The following is a 19,297-nucleotide window of genomic DNA, read 5'->3' on the forward strand; positions in this document are numbered from 1 at the left end:
CCCCCCCTGCAACTCTCCCTCTCCCTGCCCCCCCGCCCGCCCTGGCAAGTGGCAGGTGAAAAATGACAAAGCGAGCGTTTGTCAACCAAACGGCGTCCCCCGACCGATCCAGTGGAGGTGTCCATGGGCTTCATTACAGCCGTGTCTGTCCGGACCTGATAGTGTTTCGGTTCGTGGCACACCACGTCAAGTATTCCTCTCGTTATCGTTGTTGATATTAATTACATGCCCACTCCATTCCGCCGGTGACCCCTATGGACGCCACGTTTACCTTTTCATTGTCCTCTTCCATGATTGCTTTTTCCGCATATTTAAAAAAAAAATTTACTCGCAATCCCGCGCGTCTTTAGGACGTGACCGTCCGTTCGTCGCTTCCCAGCCAGCCAGCAAAACTTTTTTTTTTCAAATTCTTATTCGGAGCCCTGCCTCTTTCCACCTTTCTCTTGCCTTCCGTGAATTGTATATCCCAATTTGTCTTGATGGTCCCGCGTTGTCTCCGTTGTTCTCCGCGTCTCCTCTGTCCACTCGTCCACCTCTCCCTCCCTCCCTCTGTACTCCCCCTCCCTGCGCTGTACCTCACCCACTGCCCTCACCCCCCCCTCTCTCTCCCTGTTTCTCTCTTCCCACCTCGCAACCTCGCTCTCCCTTTCCCATGTCAATCTCCCTTGCCTCTCCCGAATCCTCCTTCCCTGCTGCTTGTAGCTCTCCCTCGCTCGCCTCTTTCCGTTTTGCTCTCACTCCTCTCCATTTCGCGCCCTTTCGCTCCTCCCCCCGCTCCTCTCCTCTCTCTTCCTTTCCATCTCCTCCTCCTCTCTCCTCTGTCTCTCTCCTCTGTCTCTCTCCTCTGTCTCCTCTGTCTCTCTCCTCTGTCTCTCTCCTCTGTCTCTCTCCTCTGTCTCTCTCCTCTGTCTCTCTCCTCTATCTCTCTCCTCTGTCTCTCTCCTCTATCTCTCTCCTCTGTCTCTCTCCTCTGTCTCTCTCCTCTGTCTCTCTCCTCTGTCTCTCTCCTCTGTCTCTCTCCTCTATCTCTCTCCTCTGTCTCTCTCCTCTATCTCTCTCCTCTGTCTCTCTCCTCTGTCGCGTTCGTGCGGGGGGATCCACGTCTGGGGTGGAGGGTGGTGGGGCGGGGGGGTTGGAGGGTGGGGGGGTTGGAGGGTGGGGGGGTTGGAGGGTGGGGGGGTTGGAGGGTGGGGGGGTTGGAGGGTGGGGGGGTTGGAGGGTGGGGGGGTTGGAGGGTGGGGGGGTTGGAGGGTGGGGGGGTTGGAGGGTGGGGGGGTTGGAGGGTGGGGGGGTTGGAGGGTGGGGGGTTGGAGGGTGGGGGGTTGGAGGGTGTGACGTCAGCGCGATGCACAAACCCAGCACTGGGGGATATGGGTGACGTCACCGCACAGAGGCCCGCAGTGACGTCACCACCGCGCACCAGCCAGCCAGCAAAACTTTTGTTTTTAATAACAGTGTGACATTATATTCCAGCAATGCTGTTGGTGTCATCCCACGAAGCATTAATATTTTGATTTGGAACTCTTACAGCGTGAAGTGCACATCACCCTGCGTTACAGAACAGCCCGGGAAGATGACGTCATGGACGTATTTGTATAGTTTCTATCGCACCCACACTTGGAGCACAATGCACATGTCATAATGCCCTGCAAAGTTGGGTTTCCACATGCCAAATCAAGCAAAAACGTTTCATTTTTCAAAAAAGCTGGCAGAAGCCAAATTTAAGAACGTGAAATGGCCTTGATAATAATCAAGCCGAAACCATGAACACCGCCTTGCACTTGAGAACCCAGTTTAAATTACAGGTTTGGTTTTGAACCCAGGGCCTCGGCGTTGCCGGCTCAGCGCCCTGACCCGTGGGCCACCCAGCCATTCCAATAATTGGTCGACTGATCGTGATTATTAATAATTGTGGTTGGGAAATTGCGGCCGCCATAATTAAAATTCGGGCATGTCGGCGATGCAGCCTCACGTCCTCTTGGGCCGCCGGAAATAACCTTTTCGGAAAGAACAGTTTTGTAAAAAATACATATACAATGAGGGAAAAAAGTATTTGATCCCCTGCTGATTTTGTACGTTTGCCCACTGACGAAGAAATGATCAGTGTATAATTTTAATGGTAGGTTTATTTGAACAGTGAGAGACAGAATAACAACCAAAAAATCCAGAAAAACGCATGTCAAAAATGTTATAAATTGATTTGCATTTTAATGAGGGAAATAAGTATTTGACCCCCTCTTAATCAGAAAGATTTCTGGCTCCCAAGTGTCTTTTATACAGGTAACGAGCTGAGATTAGGAGCCCACTCTTAAAGGGAGTGCTCCTAATATTAGCTTGTTACCTTGTATAAAAGACACCTGTCCACAGAAGTAATCAATCAGATTCCAAACTCTCCACCATGGCCAAGACCAAAGAGCTCTCCAAGGATGTCAGGGACAAGATGTAGACCTACACAAGGCTGGAATGGGCTACAAGACCATTGCCAAGCAGCTTCGTGAGAAGGTGACAACAGTTGGAGCGATTATTTGCAAATGGAAGAAACATAAAAGAACTGTCAATCTCCCTCGGCCTGGGGCTCCATGCAAGATCTCACCTCGTGGAGTTGCAATGATCATGAGAACGGTGAGGAATCTGCCCAGAACTACATGGGAGGATCTTGTCAATGATCTTAAGGCGCTTGGGACCATAGTCACCAAGAAAACAATTGGTAACACACTACGCTGTGAAGGACTGAAATCCTGCAGCGCTCGCAAGGTCCCCCTGCTCAAGAAAGCACATATACATGCCCGTTTGAAGTTTGGCAATGAACATCTGAATGATTCAGAGGACAACTGGGTGAAAGTGTTGTGGTCAGATGAGACCAAAATGGAGCTCTTTGGCATCAACTCAACTCGCCGTGTTAGGAGGAGGAATGCTGCCTATGACCCCAAGAACACCATCCCCACCGTCAAACATGGAGGTGGAAACATTATGCTTTTGGGGTGTTTATCTTCTAAGGGGACAGGACAACTTCACTGCATCAAAGGGACGATGGACGGGGCCATGTACCGTCAAATCTTGGGTGAGAACCTCCTTCCCTCAACCAGGGCATTGAAAATGGGTCGTGGATGGATATTCCAGCATGACAATGACCCAAAACACACGGCCAAGGCAACAAAGGAGTGGCTCAAGAAGAAGCACATCAAGGTCCTGGAGTGGCCTAGCCAATCTCCAGACCTTAATCCCATAGAAAATCTGTGGAGGGAGCTGAAGGTTCGAGTTGCCAAACGTCAGCCTTGAAACTTTAATGACTTGGAGAAGATCTGCAAAGAGGAGTGGGACAAAATCCCCCCTGAGATGTGTTCAAACCTGGTGGCCAACTGCAAGAAACGTCTGACCTCTGTGATTGCCAACAAGGATTTTGCCACCAAGTACTAAGTCATGTTTTGCAGAGGGGTCAAATACTTATTTCCCTCATTAAAATGCAAATCAATTTATAACATTTTTGACATGCGTTTTTCTGCATTTTGTTGTTGTTATTCTGTCTCTCACTGTTCAAATAAACCTACCATTAAAATTATAGACTGATCATTTCTTTGTCAGTGGGCAAACGTACAAAATCAGCAGGGGTTCAAATACCTTTTTCCTTCACTGTAATTTATAGATTTGAAGCTTTCGTGACTGCAAAGATTCATACTGTTTGATTTTTCGGTAAAGTCACGTAGGTAAAATAAAATAAATGAAAACAACTAAATTAAATCACGACGTTTCGGAGGCAACACAAGCTTCTGTCTTCAGGTGGAACAGTCACAGCAAAATAGCTGTATCAAGCTATTTTGTTACAGCTATTTGATTTAATTTAGTTGTTTTCATTTATTTTATTTTACCTACGTGACTTTACCGAAAAAACCAAAGAGTATATATATAATTTATTGTTCTGCCTGCTACATGGGGCAGTAAAATGTGTGCACCCTCAGCACATAATGGAAATCCATTGCCGGCGGGCTTAATTGATTTGAAGAGTTATGTCCAGCGGGCGTAGTAAACATAGCGGGTGTGATGTTTCCGAACGTTCTAATGCTGAATATAACTTTGTAAATTGCCCCAGTTTTTATTTAAATTTTATTTTAAATAAGACCCCCCCCCCCATGTGGTGAATATCTTTCACGACCACATTTTTTGTTGTTGGACTTCTAAGAAATGCCGCGAATCGTAACATTGGAGGGATATCGCTCGCGGGTCTTGGTGACATGTGGCAGCAGGGGACCTTTGTTATCACGCGCTCTGTTTCTTTAATACGGCCGACAATACAATACCTCTGATTAGTGCGGTTTGCTACGTGCGGCGCGAAAGAAGTTCAACATACTGACATAGACTACTCACACGGAGACCCATAGACTCACACGGAGGCTCATTGACTCACACAGACACCCATAGACTCACACGGAGACCCATAGACTCACACGGAGCCCCGTAGTTTGTTGTCCTTCCCACGCACCTCCCGTTAGCAAGGTTGGCCATGTACGGTGCAAAAGAAGTTCAATGTACGTACAATACAACAAACAACAGCATCTGTTTGGGAGCGTTTCTCACGCGTGGCCTTCAGTTCGTGATGCTGCGCGTGTGACAACGCACGCGTCTGTACTCGTGTGGATTCGCTTGTCCGTCTCCGCGTATGCACACGTGCATGTGCAAGTGCTGCAGGTGCTTGTACCTGCACATGAGCTTGTGGATGCGTGTGTGTGTGTGTCTGTGCTTGTATCGGGAGCGGCTGCGCAGCGGTTAGCACGCTCCGCTCTACGAATCCAATCCGGCGATCCTGAGTTAAAATCCCGCTCACGGCCAACACCGGTGACGATTATCTGAACCGGTTCTGGGCCTCTCCCCTAGGTCGACTCAGCCTCAAATGAGTACCTGCTGTGATGTGTAAAAACATCGCCGCCGGGGAGACAAAGGTGGCCGGGTGTGGTGCTGGCCACCCACCCCCTCGTGTGCCGTGCAAGCCTTCATAGGTGCTGCTCGCTAACAGCACTTGCCCCAACAGTCAGTGAAAGCTATACGGCTGATCTTTGTCTTTGTGTAGTGATATAGAATGGGTCACTAGGGCGCGTAGCGCTTGGTACTGGCAGAGAGGTGGATTTGTGGGTGTAGCAGCCCGGTCTGCCAGCAGGGCACGTGATAGGCCGGAGAAAAGGATGTAGGGCAAAGGTGACGGGAGGGGACACGTGGGGTGAAGCCGAGAACCTTCTGGTAGAATCCAGAAGGGGGCGTGGCTGAGGGCGGAGCCAGGCCACGCTGGGGGGGGGGTAAAAGGGAGGTCCCGACTCAGGGTCGGGGCTGTCGTCTGGAATGAAACCCGTCGTGCTACGGAAGTCTTCATCCTCGTCTTCACCTCCTCGGCGTTGTTGGTCAGGCAGTGTGCCGGCTGTCCTGACCCGAGTATAGTTAGCTCCTGTACCTGTGATGGCTGGAATAAACGAGTGTGCCTTCTGCTATTAGTGTCTCCTAAGTGACTCGCTACATTTATATAGGGAGACAAAGGTGGCCTCCACCCCCTCGTGTGCTATGCCGGCCTTCGTAGGTGCTCGCTAACAGCACTTGCCCCAAAATTCTGTGAAGGCTGTATGGGGAATCTTTGCCTTTGTTCTGTATACATTTTTTTATACATGGACGTGCACGTGCTTGCCTGTGCTTGTATGTGAGAGCTCGCAGATGCATATGCGCGTGTGCTTACGCGTGCATGTTTGTGAGCTCTTGTATGCCTGTGTTTGTGAGCGTGTGTGTCGTGTCTGTGTGCATCCGTGTCAGCGTGCATGTGTGCGCGTTTGAATGTGCGTGTATGCCCATCTTTGTATATTCTTGCGTGGAAACCATTTGATACGTGCTTCGTTGTATGCTCACGCGTGTGCTGTCGCGCGTATGTTTGCGTGCGCGTGCCGTATGTATTTGTGCGCGCGTTTATGTGGGGAGCGGTAGTGTAGCGGTCGGCGCGCTGCGCTGCGAACCAGGCCACCCGGGTTCGATTCCTGCTCACGGCCAACACCGGTGACGATTATCTGAAACCGGTCCTGCGCTTCCCTCCCTCGGTCGAGTCTGCCTCAATGAGTACCTGGTGCGGTGCGTAAACATCGCCACTCGGGAGGCAAAGGCGGCCGGGCGTGGTGTTGGCAGTGGATCGATGCGCTCCGAACCGGGGGGGGGGGGGCGACCCGAGTTCGATTCCCCAACACCGGTCACTTAGCCTCCCCTACGTCGCACGGCTGTCAACCGCTCGTCAGTGCCCTAGCTTGTTACAGAACCAACTCAGACCTTATTGGTCACCCCATGCCTCTCATAAATCTCAACGTTCATCCTACAAAGTCCCATCACAAGGGAGAAACACAAACAATGGGTTGACAGGTGTGAGGTCGACTCAGCCTTTAATGAGTACCTGTTGTGATGCGCAAAAGATCAGCACTGGGGGGAGAGACAAAGGCGGCCGGGAGTGGTGCTGAGCACCCAAACCCGTCGTGTGCTATGCCATCCTTCATAGTGCTCCCCAGCCGTCTGCGAATGCTATGGGTGGTGGTGGGGATCTTTGTCTTTGTACGCATTCATACGCACGTACCGTGCTCGCATACACACGCACGTACCATGCTCGCATGCACACGCACGTACCGTGCTCGCATGCACACTCACGCTTGTTCTTTTTTGTTGCCGTTTGTTTGAACTCATCTGTGCTGTTGGCCAGCTTCACGCCGCTTCCAGATCCCTTACATTTCTTTGTTTGTTCACTCTCGCCGGCTCCCCTAGCCTCCAGGCCAGTCCCCTCCAGCGCAAGCTTCGCCGATCTCTCCGGCCCATTCCATTTGCCGAGAGCCCACGGTGAGTGCCCCCCCCCCCTCCGTGCCTGATGCCCGCCAGCACTTGCGCTTAAAAGTCAGCGTTTTCTTCAACAACATCGTCTGGGAAAGGGGGCTGTTATTTAGACACAAATCCCTTGAAGTCCTCGTCTCGTCTTTGTCGTTGCAACTATCTGAACCGCCCCCTCCTGGTTGATCTGCGGGTGCCGCGGTGGCTAGGAGATGTTAACTCCCTCGCCTGGTACGCAGGAGGATGTGGTTTCGATCCCTGGACCCTGACGCCTGCTGTATATTTGGAGTCTGCGTTTCTCATCATCACGACGGTGACTAGGATATGTTAACTCCCTTGCCTGGTATATAGGAGGTCGTGGGTTTGATCCCAACCCTGACTCTAGCTGCTGTATAATTGGAGTTTGCGTTTCTCTCTCTCTCTCCTCGTGATCGTGTGGATTTTTCTCCCGGTCTTCCGGTTTATCCCTCCACATTTATATTCAACGTGCGTTTAGAGTATTTGGCTGCTCTAGATTTCCACGTGATAAGCCACTTCATTAAGCGATCATTTGTGGCCAGGCCGCTTCTGAAAAAGAGCTACATAGGTCAGTGGGGCTTACCTTGTAAAATAAAAAAAAAATGTTCATAGTTTTAAATCGTTTCATAGTTTCTTTGAAAAAGAGCTTCATAGCTGATTGGATTTCTCCAGGATAAATATTTAACTTCGGTAACATCACGTGCTCGTATTTTCATCTTTTTTTCTCCGGGAATGAGTTAATAGTGAGGTTCTGTGTGTGTGTGTTTTTTTTACACCATACAAGGATATAGAATTGATGTTTCAGTGGCCAAGAAATGTAATTGCATATTCGACCGTGCGTGCGTGTATATTCAGTCAAAGAGATTTTCTGCGCAAATGAGCATTGGCGAAATTGGTGCTCATCTTGCGGATTGCGGCCATGAGCCAGTGGTGGTAATTCCACGTTCCTATGACAGGGGGAGTCTATCCATAGGTCAGACCCCCCCCCAATGAGGCTTTGAACTCATAAGCTGCTCACTCTTTTGCTAGCCGGAATTAAATATACATATGATCTATGCAGCACAATGTGTCTTAAACAAGTTGGGAAAAATTATTCTATTAACGCTTTCCAACACAGTGGTACCTCGGTACACGACCGCTTTGGAGTACGTCGAATTTGGTACACGTCGTGTTTTGACGAGAAAAAAAGTGTCTTGGGATACGACGTCTTGCTTGGGATACAACACGCTTGCTAGAACTTGTATGGGTCGGGATGAGTCACCGCGTACCCGCGTAGACCCCGTTCACGACTGAAACAAAGCGCCGCTCCTCAGTCTGCCTGTAGATCTCGTTCAGTGCACAACCCTTGCTGTAACTCTGAATTCTCACGTGTTTTTTTTGTCATTTTAACGTGAATTTTTCGCGAATTAATTCAACTCCTCTCGGCAAGCTAAAGTGATGTAAATTTTTTATTTTATTTAAATGTATTTAAATTTATTTTTGCATTTATCTTAATGCATGTATGCATTTTAGTAATAAGTAATGTTATACAACCACATTAATGTATAATGTGCCAAATAAAATTTAATTTCTTATACTCTAGAACGGGTTATTTCCTTTCCCTTGATTTCTTATGGGAAAAAATTCGTTTGGTAGACGTCACTGTTGGTATAAGTCTTCCTACCTTATTCTTAGCTCTTTCAGTAAAGTCACGTTGAAGGGAAACAATAAAATAATAAAATATATATAAAACAATAAAAATTATCACGACGTTTCGACCATAACACAAACGGTCATCATCAGATGATCATCAGATGATGACCGTTTGTGTTATGGTTTTATTGTTTCCCTTCAACGTGACTTTACCAAAAGAGCTAAGAATATGAATTACTGCAGTCACGAAAGCTTTAAATCAAAATTCCTCCTACCTTCTGGAACGAATTAACGACGTATACCGAGGTACCACTGTATGTGTGTGTATTTGATGCGCGGGATGGAATTGGCCGGGTAGCTAGCTGCCAGGGCAAAAAAACTACTATTACATTTAACACGTAGGCTTTCGCAACCAATATTATCCATAATAGAGGTTTTTGGGTTAGATCGCGTAAATATACAAATGTGTCAGGTAAACATGCCAATCCGTTACTAATTCAGCACAGCGGTGTGTTGGAGAGTAAACCCCACAACAGCTACAATTCGAGTACGATGTTTCGCCGGTAATTGCAACCAGCATCATCACCCGACATTGTTGTAATTCATACGCACGCATTAACCCCCCCACTCCCCTCTGATTGGCTCACAAGTGACGACGTCACATTTATTCCCCCTCTATTTAAGACCGAAACAGGAGGATTTCTCCACAACTCTGGCTGTCGCCTGATGATGCTAGTTGTTGTTGTCATGATTACCGGCGAAATGTCACGGTATTGGAATTGTAAATGTTGTCGTGGGTTTACTCTCAGACACACAACCGGTGTGCTGAACTAGTAACTAATTGGCATGTTTTGTTTATGTGAAAAAGCTTTACTTATTGGCCGTGTCGGGTGGTGGCGGGTTTAACGACACATTTATTTTTACACAATCTAACCCAGAAACCTCTATTATGGATAATACTATTACATGTTTGCAAGGAGGCCTTTTCCCTCTGATTTGAGTCTCCACGATTAGGGCAACCCTTTGATCAATTTGCCAGTTATTGTGCCTCCCCGTTGTGGATGCTTTTTTTTTAGATGCACAGGCGGATACAGCTGGTGCACAAATGCCGGTCCACCTTTTGTGTGGAGAATTCGAATCCAAAACTCGATGGTCACAAATGATGATTAGACCCATCGCAATAGGGCAAAGTGTGTGCTCGATGGAAGCAAAGATAAACCTCAGCGCGCCGAGATGCGTTCACAAGTGGGACTCTCAGCTCTTGAGTTAGCGGTCTTAACGGTATCATTATAATTTGGCCACACTTCAAGCTCTTTTGATTTGGTGGTCTAGACAAGGCCGAGAGATTTGTACAGTACATGACACGTTGTGGTTAGTTGACTTGCGCAGAAGGCATGATCGGCGTCACGCCTTCCTTTCGATTGTGAGTACTGTAGTCCCTCGGTTAATAGTGACACCATCGGTTAACGGTTTTTCAGTTAACGTTTCGCCTCCCACAAGGGACCCCCCCATTGTTTTAACTAACGTTAACATTGTGACTAACGGTAACGTGTTTACGTGATGCACGCAGGCGCCAAATTCAGCCAATCCGAGTGCTCGTAAGCGGGGCTGAGCCATGGCCTCAGCCAATCAGCGACGCTCATTTATGAGCGTTTAGACCTCTACTTGCTTTGTTTACATGATTACGTTTTCTGTTTTTGGGCAGTGGAAAACGTATAAGTGAATTCGACGAACGTTCATTTCGGCTAACGGTAGTTTTCATGGAACGGATTAAAAGCGTTAGCCAAGGGACTACTTTACAACGTTTGCGTGTAGTTTTTTCCACGTTAGCCAAATCGAACGGGCGACCGCCGAATCGTACGTCCGGCGTGCTGACCCGTTAGGCGCCATGGTGGCTATGAGATGTTAACTACCTCGCCTGGTATACAGGAGGTCGTGGGTTCGATCCCGACCCTGAGTTTGCGTGTTCTCCCCGTTGTCGCATGGATTTTTTCCCCCGAGTCATCTGGTTTTTCCCTCCACATTTAGAATCAACGTCACGCGATTAGACTATTTGGCTGCTATAGATTTCCACGTGTCGATTAAGCCACTTTGTTGAGCGATCATTTGTGGCCAGGTCACTTATGAAAAAATAACTTCATAGCTCAGTGGGCCCTTACCTGGTTCAAATAAAAAAATAGTTAATCTTCAGCTAGGCGGCCACGCGGTCGGAGAGACGCGAGACCGCGCTTCCGTCCCGCTCGCAGGGGGAGAGGCGTCCGGCTCGGCGTTCGCCAACTTCGCCGACTTCGACAACTTCCCCAAGTCGTCGAGCGCCAACTTCGGCTCGGCGCTGGGCGGCAGCGGTGGCGCCGCGGCACGACCCGGAACCGGAGGGGAGGTGCCGCCCGCGGACAAATACGCGGCGCTCGCCGACCTCGACAGCATGTTCAGCGCCGGCAAGCAGCCGTCCCCCGCCGCCGGTGAGCCGTTCGGTGACGTAGGACGTTTGTGACGGCTGACGGCGACGACGTTTTGAACCCCTTCCGATGACGTACGTGGACTTCACTACTGATGTTTAACTTCTTTCGCGCCGTACGTGGCCAACCGTGCGATTTCGAGGTGCGCGGGGGTCTCTGTGTGAGTCTGTGAGTCTCTGTGTGAGTCTGTGGGTCTCTGTGTGAATCTATGGGTCTCTGTGTGAGTCTGTGAGTCTCTGTGTCAGTCTGTGTGTCTCTGTGTGTCTCTGTGTGAGTCTGTGTGTCTCTGTGTGAGTCTATGGGTCTCTGTGTGAGTCTATGGGTCTCTGTGTGAGTCTGTGAGTCTCTGTGTCAGTCTGTGAGTCTCTGTGTGAGTCTGTGGGTCTTTTTGTGAGTCTGTGGGTCTCTGTCTGAGTCTGTGGGTCTCTGTGTGAGTCTATGGGTCTCTGTGTGAGTCTGTGTATCCATGTTGAACTTCTTTCGCACCGTACGTAGCCATCCGTGCTAATCGGAGGTGCGTGGGTGAAGGACAACAGACTGAACAACAAACTAAACTACGTACGTGTACGTCGATCCGTTTTTCTTCCGATTACGTTCCGATTTACGTGCGTTTATGTCATCGGAAGTAAAAGGCCGTGCGGATAGGGGCATGTGACGCAGTTTGCCCGCCAGCTATCGTAGAGTGCGGCGATCGTGCCGCTACGGTTCTCTGCGGCGAGCACGTCTTTAAAAACGACGGTGCCGCTATGCCTCTCTGAAAGAATGAACGCCGAGCCACTCGCGCGTTCCGAGATTCAGCGGTGAACAGGACGCCACCACCCGCACCTGCAACTTGCAGACGTCTCCGGAACGGGAAAGGTTTAAGTTGACTTGACTCGGTTTCCTTAGGATACGCCGGTAGTTGCGGTGCACGCTGGCAGTGTCACTCATGGCCAACGTCCGTCTGCCTCCGCTAGCGTCCGTCCAGAATCAGAATCTTTATTTACACCGGAGGTGGAATCCGATGAGCCATGAAGCTCTTTTTCACAGATGAATCGATTGGCGGTAGCCCGGGTCACCGCAAAATATTGGTGGGCCGGGCATAGTTTAAGGTTTTTTTTCTGGAAGCATCGCTGGTACCACCACCCTGTCCTGCCGGAGGGCGACGCTGGGAGCGACGATGACGACGATGTCGATCCCGCCAGCACGACCGTGACCGCCAGCCGTACCGAGAGAGCGCCTGGTGCGCCATTGCCCCCGTAAGAAGCAGAACGTGCTGGGGAATGACCAGACCAGCATCCTGATGTACTTTCAAAACAAGCGATAAACAGCCGTTGCCACGCACAAATCCCCAGCAGCCCCCCTTTGTTTAATGGGTGTTTTGCGTGTCTTTTTTATTTCCATATTTGGCGTGCGTATCGGGCTCAGTGACATCTCCCGCCTTCATAGGCCTTCTGGTTTCAGAGTTATGGAGGTTTTGGCACCCCCGGGTCACCGCTAATCGATTCAGATGTCTAGTCGGAGCCCAGGGTCAGTGAGTTACATCAATAAACATTTTTTTTAAAACGATATAAGAAGCAAGATATAGAAACGGTAAGCAAGTCGCGATGAATAAATAAATACAATTCACGTATGGAGGTGCAAATTGCATAAGTGCATAAATTCCTGCCGGTTCTTGATGTTCTGTATATGGAGATGCCACTGGTCCTTCACGTTCTGCAGATATAGATGCCACTGGTTCTTCACGTTTTGTAGATGTAGATGCCACTGGTTCTTGATGTTCTGTATATGGAGGTGCCACTGGTTCTTCACGTTCTGTGGATGTAGATGCCACTGGTTCTTCACGTTCTGTAGATGTAGATGCCACTGGTTCTTCACGTTCTGCAGATGTAGATGTCACCACTGCCATCTATTGCGCGGCGGTTGAATTACGACTCTCGGTCCGAACGGGTAACTGGACATACGGACCAGGTTTGTTTGTATCTATGAAAGTTCGTAAGTCGAATGTTTGTAAGTAGAGGAGTCCCTGTACACTAAAATGTAACTATTCCATAATGCTGCTGAGAGAGACACGTTCTGCTTGGGGGTTCCTCTGCACCGTGTCCAATCGAAGCATTCGCAGAAGAGAATGTTAAGAAAACCCTTCACCGCAAAAGCATGAGTCTCTCGGTTTATAATGGCGTTTAAATACAACGGCGTCGAAAGTTAGAAAAATAATGCGTCCGCGTGGATTATGTAACGCTTTTGAGCACGCTTTTTCATTCGCCAACGGGCAGTTGTGAGGTCAAAGACTTTTGCATGTTCGCAAATAGTTATTGTTTTTCCTCGCCGGTTTCACAGACCTTCGCGCCTCCAGTGATTCAAAAATACGAATGATAACGGCAGTGATTGCACTGTCGCGTATAGTAATAATGATGATGATGAAGTGTACGTGTTACTGATGTTTCGCGTGTCCGTCGCTTAAACAGCGCCGCTTTCCCATCTGTCGCCCCAAAGTGGGCGGTCACGTGACCACGTACGTCCTGTCGGGGCCGGCGGACCAGCGGTTCGCGGATCAGCGCGGGGCGTACGCGCCTCACGGCAGCCCCGCCGCTTCCTCCGCTCCTCTGGGCTGGTGAGAGCCGTACAGCCAAGCATCATTTGTCGTCGTCGTCATCGTCGTCATCGTCGTCCTCATCGTCGTCGTCGTCATCGTCGTCATCGTCGTCATCATCGTCGTCATTGTCATTGCCGTCGTCATTGCCGTCTTCATCGTCGTCATCATCGTCGTCATCATTGTCGTCATCGTCATCGTCATTGCTGTCGTCATCGTCGTCGTCATCATTGTCGTCATCGTCATTGTCATCGTCATTGCTGTCGTCATCGTCGTCGTCATCGTCGTCATCATCCTCGTCGTAGTCATCATTGTCATCATCATCATCGTCGTCATCGTCATTATTGTCGCCATCGTCATCGTCATCATTGTCGTCATCGTCGTCATCATCATCGTCATTGTCATCATCATTGTTGGCGTCATCGGCGTGATCATCGTCGTCGTCGACATTATCAGCGTCGTGATAATTGTCACCGTAATTTATCATCGCAGATCTCTCACGCCGGAAGGTGAGTGCAAGTGCATCCTCGAAAGACCAGGCTGATTTAGTGTACGTGTGTAGGTATGTTGAACTTCTTTCTCAATCTACGTAGCCAACCGTGCTGGTGGTGGGGTTGCCCGGGAATATCAGTTTCCTTAAAAACCCGAGTATCCACGAAGACCCAATTAAAAAAAAATTATACCCGAAAAATATAAAAAGCGGTGTAAACGAGTGGCAGTGAGTCCGATGGAAGGATCATGAAGATGGCGAGGGGGCGACCTTGTCGCTCATCCGAGACTGGACCGGGAGCCGTTGGAGGGTTCTGATAATCGGCATCGAGCTGGCCTCGCTCTCTGGCGCTGGCAATTCTGTCAAATCGCCTGATGCTGGTTGTACTCACCGGAAAAACGTCACAGGACTCGCATTGTGAACGTTGTGGATTTACTCACCAGCACACCAACCGGTTTGCTGAAGTCGTAACGAATTGGCACGTTTTGCTTACGTGACAAACCTTAACAATTGCCTGTGTTTGGGTGGTGGCGGGGTTTAACGGCGTGTTTATATTCACGCGATCCAACCCCAGAAAGCCTTTACTGTGGATAACGTTGGTCGCGAAAGCCTACTACTGCCACTACTACGTGTTAAACTTGTCGCGAGCGGTCTGGCCGTGGAGGGGACAGGGTCGCAAGAGCAGTCGGGACGTACGCGCTAAGTTTTTTGTGCGGATCGAGAATTTCTAAAGGTTGCCAAGAACACCTTCACGCGAACGCGGCCTCCGCATCTTTGCTGACCGCGTCTGTTTTTCCTCCTGCTCGGCACCGCCACCGCCGCAGCAGCGCGTACAGCGCGGGAGTCGCGGCCCTGGGGCCCGTGCCAGCGCAAGCGGTCGCCGGCGCCGCATTCGCAGGTGAGGTCTCCCCCCCCCCCCCCCCCTCGCCGTACGCGGAGAAGTAGTACGGGGAACAGTGGCGCTGTAGGAGCTGCTGGACTGGGGCAGTTCTCCCTCTGTCCCCTCCCTCCTTCCCTTGCCTCCCTCCCTAGCCTCTCTCTCACCCTAGATGGGGGGCGGGTAGAAGGGGGGGTGGGAGGGGGGGGGGCAGGTGGGAGGGAGCACTACTGAGCTTTTGAGAAGCTCCGTTTACTCCCAGGTGCCCCCCCCCCCCCATACAATGTTCACTGGGATGGGTGAGTTGTATGAGTTGTATTAACACCTTTCCCATTCCGAGACGTCTGCAATTTTCAGGGTGCGAGTGGTGTCCCGTTCACTGCAGAATCCCAGAGAGGCGTAGTAGCAGCGCCGTTGTTTCTAAAGACATCGTACTCGCCGCGGAGAGCCGTAGCGGCACGACCGCGCTCTATGATAGCCGGCGCCAAACTGTGCCACGCTCCCTCCCGCACGGCCTTGTGGGAGCCTCGGGCACGTCTTTCCGACCTGAAGGCGTGCCGATGAAGCTATTTTTATTTTAGTTTTTCTTCCGGTTCCGTCCCGTCGGCGTCCGCGCGCGTCGTCGCGGTGGGAAAGGGTTCGCATTGCCCCCGTTTGTTCCGCTCCCACAGCCGGCAGCAGCAACCCGTTCCTTCCGGCGGCACCGGCGGCAGCGATTGTGGGCAGCACCAACCCGTTTCAAACGCAGGCCAACGGTACAAACGCGCACGCACGCACGCACCATACGCACGACAATTGGAACGTTGAAACGTCAGTCGAGAGGGAAGGGCAGAGAGAGCTTCGGTGCCGCTGTTTTGGTTTCCGTTTCCCCCCCCCCCGAGTTCATCCTGACCTGTGCCATCACGGTTGCGTCGTGAGACGAAGCGTCCACTCGATTCCTCGGAGAGGAGCGTCGCCCTCCGTGCTGGGGCATGGCCCACGGGAGCGGATGTAGCGAAGCGTTGGTACCTCCTCGAGGTCTCCTTCGCAGAGACCCTCCGGTACACGCACGGGAGAGCGGGGGGGGTGGGGGGCGGCACTTTCTCGCCTGTCGCCTTGGTGCTTTGACACGGCATTTGTTTCCCAGAGCCACTCGGCCACCCGTTCCGGTGAGGCTTTCCTTCACAAATTAAGGGCCTCACTATGAGACCTCCTTTGCCAGTAGGAAGATATAGGGATAGGTTTTTACCCTTTTATCTGGCATCAAAACTGACACCTTTATACAAGGGATCATGTTTGCAATAACCACAACACAAGCAGTCAAAATGCAAACAAAAAGAGACAACTCTGATAATGATATGCACTGTCCTTGAAATTGATTGGTCCACACCCGAGACGGCTTTTCTTAGAGCCTAGTCTCCACTGGTGTTGGACCAAATTACGCCTTTTGGACAGTGCATATTATTATCAGAGTTGTCTCTTTTTGTTTGCATTTTGACTGCTTGTGTTGTAGTTATTGCAAACATGATCCCTTGTATAAAGGTGTCAGTTTTGGTACCAGATAAAAGGGTAAAAACGTATTATTAAATTAAGGGCCTGTTATTAAAATGGCTCATGTGGTTCCACACGGTACATAGAATTACCTCAATGTCGCGCGGACCACAATGGACTCCTCTTTTATATTTTATCTTAGTTTATATTTATAGAGCGCCTGGTGTGCAGGAGGTCGTGGGTTCGACCCCAACCCTGACTCCTGCTGCTGTAAATTTGGAGTTTGCGGTGTCGCGTGGATTTTTCTCCTGGGGTCCTCCGGTTTTTCCCCTCCACATTTAGAATCGACGTCATGCGTTTAGAGCGTTTGGCTCCTGCTAGAAACTTCCACACGATACATCACTTCGCTGAGCTATCATTTGTGACAGCCAGGTCGCTTCCGAAAAAGAGCTACATAGCTCGGTGGGCCTTACATTAACATAGTTTATAGTTTAAATTTGGAGTTGATAGTTTCACCGAGAGACGCTTAACAAAACCCGGTACAAACGAAGAAATTATTCGGATGGTGTGCTTGCGTGCTTGTGTCTGCCCTCGCAATGTTTGGATTGTGCGTGGACGCGTGTTTGACACGCGCGTGTCTTTGCAATGCGTCTGTGTGTGCGTGTTTCTGCGTGCGATTGTGTTTTCCCGTGTCGTGTGCGTGTGTGTGTGTGTGTCTGCACACGCGCGCGTGTGAATTTTCACATTTGCCCGTGGTAACGGCGGGTGGAATTGGTGGTTTAGCGGCGAATGAACTACGCTGCGAACCCGGCCACCTGCGTTCGATTCCCGACCGTGGCCAACATCACTGGCGAGTGATGTTGCCCACGGTCGGCCTCAAATGAGCACCTGGTGCAGTGGTGTACACATCAGCACTGGGGAGAGACAGAGGCGGCCCGGGTGCGGCGCTACCCACACCACCCTGTCACGCGCCGAGGCCGACCCACGTTGGCGCTTCCTAACAGCACCACGTCCTACGTAGGCGGGGGCATTTTTGTACGTTTGCGTGCGCTCATGTAATGGGTGCTTGCTCGCCCGCTCGTACGTGTGCAGGCTTTGCGTACGGCGGAGCGCCGGCCGCCGCCGCTGCCGCCGCCGCCACACCAGCTGTGATGCCGGCCGGATTCGGCGTTCCCGTCGGCTACGGCGGCGTGGGGAGCGGCGGGCAGGCTGCCCACGTCGGAGTGCCGTACTCCCAGCGTGCAGCGCTGTACGTGCAGCCGGCGGCCTACGGAGTGCAGCACGGTGGTACAGCAACTCGCAGAGACACGGACAGATACGCTTCCGCACGCACTGATATGCACGCACAGAGCCTGCAGTTGGCGCGGTTGGCTACGTACGGTGCGAGGGAAGTTCAGCGTACGTACATACGTAAACAAAGACAAAAGATCCTCTGTCCTCCGTATAGCCTTAACAGACTTTTTGGGCAAGTGGTGGTAGCGAGCACCCACGAAGGCCGGCACGGCACACGATGGGGTGGGTGGCCAGCACCACGCCCGGCCGACCTTTGTTTCAAAGTGGCGATGTTTTCATACATCGCACCAGGTACTCATTTGAGGTTGAGTCGACCTAGGGGAGGCCCAGGTCCGGTTCAGATAATCGTCACTGTTGTCACCTGTGAGCAGGAGTCGAGCTTGGGTCAGCGGCCTCGTAGCGCGGCACTTGGATTGATACAACGACAACAGCCACCATTTGCCACTAGGTGGCTGTGACAGGCTAGGTGCACTTCGAGGTCACGTGAAGTATAGGAGGGGTTCACGGGACAGACCCCGGTGTCATGGTTTGTCTGACTGAGATGATTTGCAGATGCAGATACCTACCGCCTAGGTGGAGATACGAGGCCAGTGTCAGATCCAACTTGTCCTGTGTGTGCATGGTCAGGGTTTGAACCCAATTTGCCAGCATGTTAGAAGCCCTCAGGCTGTAATGTGCGTGTGTATGTGTCTTTGTACTGGGGAGCGGTGATGTAGCGGTTAGCGCACCACACTAGTAACCCGGTGACCCGAGTTCGATTCCCGCTCATGTCCACCACCAGTGAAGATTATCTGAAATGGACCTGAGCCTCAAATGAGTACCTGGTGCGGTGTTGTAGTAAACATCGCCACTGGGGAGACAAAGGCGGCCGGGCGTGATGCTGGCGACCCACACCACTCCTGTGCTGTGCCGGTCTTCATAGGGCGCTCGCTAACAGCACTTGCCCCTACAGTCTGTTAAGGCTACACGGGGGACATTTGCCTTTGTATTTTAATGGTATACCAGGCACTCCATTAATTTAGTACATTTTTTAATTAAAGTTCATGCTTCTTAAGAGTACTCTTTTTGTCACTGCACACCTAACAGGCTGCAGGTCATTAAAAGGTGCTTGTGTTATTATTATAGTTTTGCCCAGGCTTAGTGCGGCTTGGAAGCGTATTATTAAATAATACATATTACAACTCCTTATAAGGGAAACACATACTAATTAACGGATTACTAACGTAGCATATAATCACAATAACACACATTACAACTAATTACTAATCTACAACTCATTACTAATCACAACCATTGACTGATTACCAATCGAAAATATAATTACAATACCCCCCCCTCCGCCTCAAATCACTGCACCTGAATGAGTTAAATGATGACGTCACCCTGCTGCTCTATTTAAGACCGAGAGCAAGTAAGGGCTTTACCATTCTGGCGAATTCCCCGATGATGCTGAATGTAATTACCAGCGAAACGTCGTACTCAAACTGTAAATGTTGTGGATTCACTCTTCAGCACACCGGTGGGCTAAAGTAGTGAACTATTTGTCTTTTGTCAACGTGACACTTTTTTGCTGATTGGCCGTGTCGGGTGGTGGAGGGTTACGACACATTTATAAATAACGCGATCTAACCCAAAAGCCTTTATTATGAATATAG

The 19,297-nt window shown here is 50.5% G+C and overlaps 1 protein-coding gene across 3 annotated transcripts in view; it reads left to right on the forward strand.

Moving 5' to 3' along the window:
- LOC116956255 (arf-GAP domain and FG repeat-containing protein 1-like) overlaps window positions 1–19,297 on the forward strand; it is a 57,100-nt gene that overhangs the window by 19,271 nt on the left and 18,532 nt on the right. The window contains exons 7-12 of one of the 3 annotated variants that reach the window (XM_032977705.2): window positions 6,772–6,843; window positions 10,728–10,943; window positions 13,416–13,533; window positions 14,827–14,900; window positions 15,551–15,634; window positions 17,442–17,636. In XM_032977705.2, the coding sequence (XP_032833596.2) occupies window positions 6,772–6,843; window positions 10,728–10,943; window positions 13,416–13,533; window positions 14,827–14,900; window positions 15,551–15,634; window positions 17,442–17,636 (759 nt within the window). The remainder of the gene's footprint in view (window positions 1–6,771; window positions 6,844–10,727; window positions 10,944–13,415; window positions 13,534–14,826; window positions 14,901–15,550; window positions 15,635–17,441; window positions 17,637–19,297) is intronic. The other 2 variants (XM_032977706.2, XM_032977707.2) reach the window with 2 other exon arrangements.

This window comes from Petromyzon marinus, chromosome 64 (assembly GCF_048934315.1).
Source record: "Petromyzon marinus isolate PM22_M1 ecotype Great Lakes invasive population chromosome 64, UKy_Petmar_22M1.pri1.0, whole genome shotgun sequence".
Classification (NCBI taxonomy): domain Eukaryota; kingdom Metazoa; phylum Chordata; class Hyperoartia; order Petromyzontiformes; family Petromyzontidae; genus Petromyzon; species Petromyzon marinus.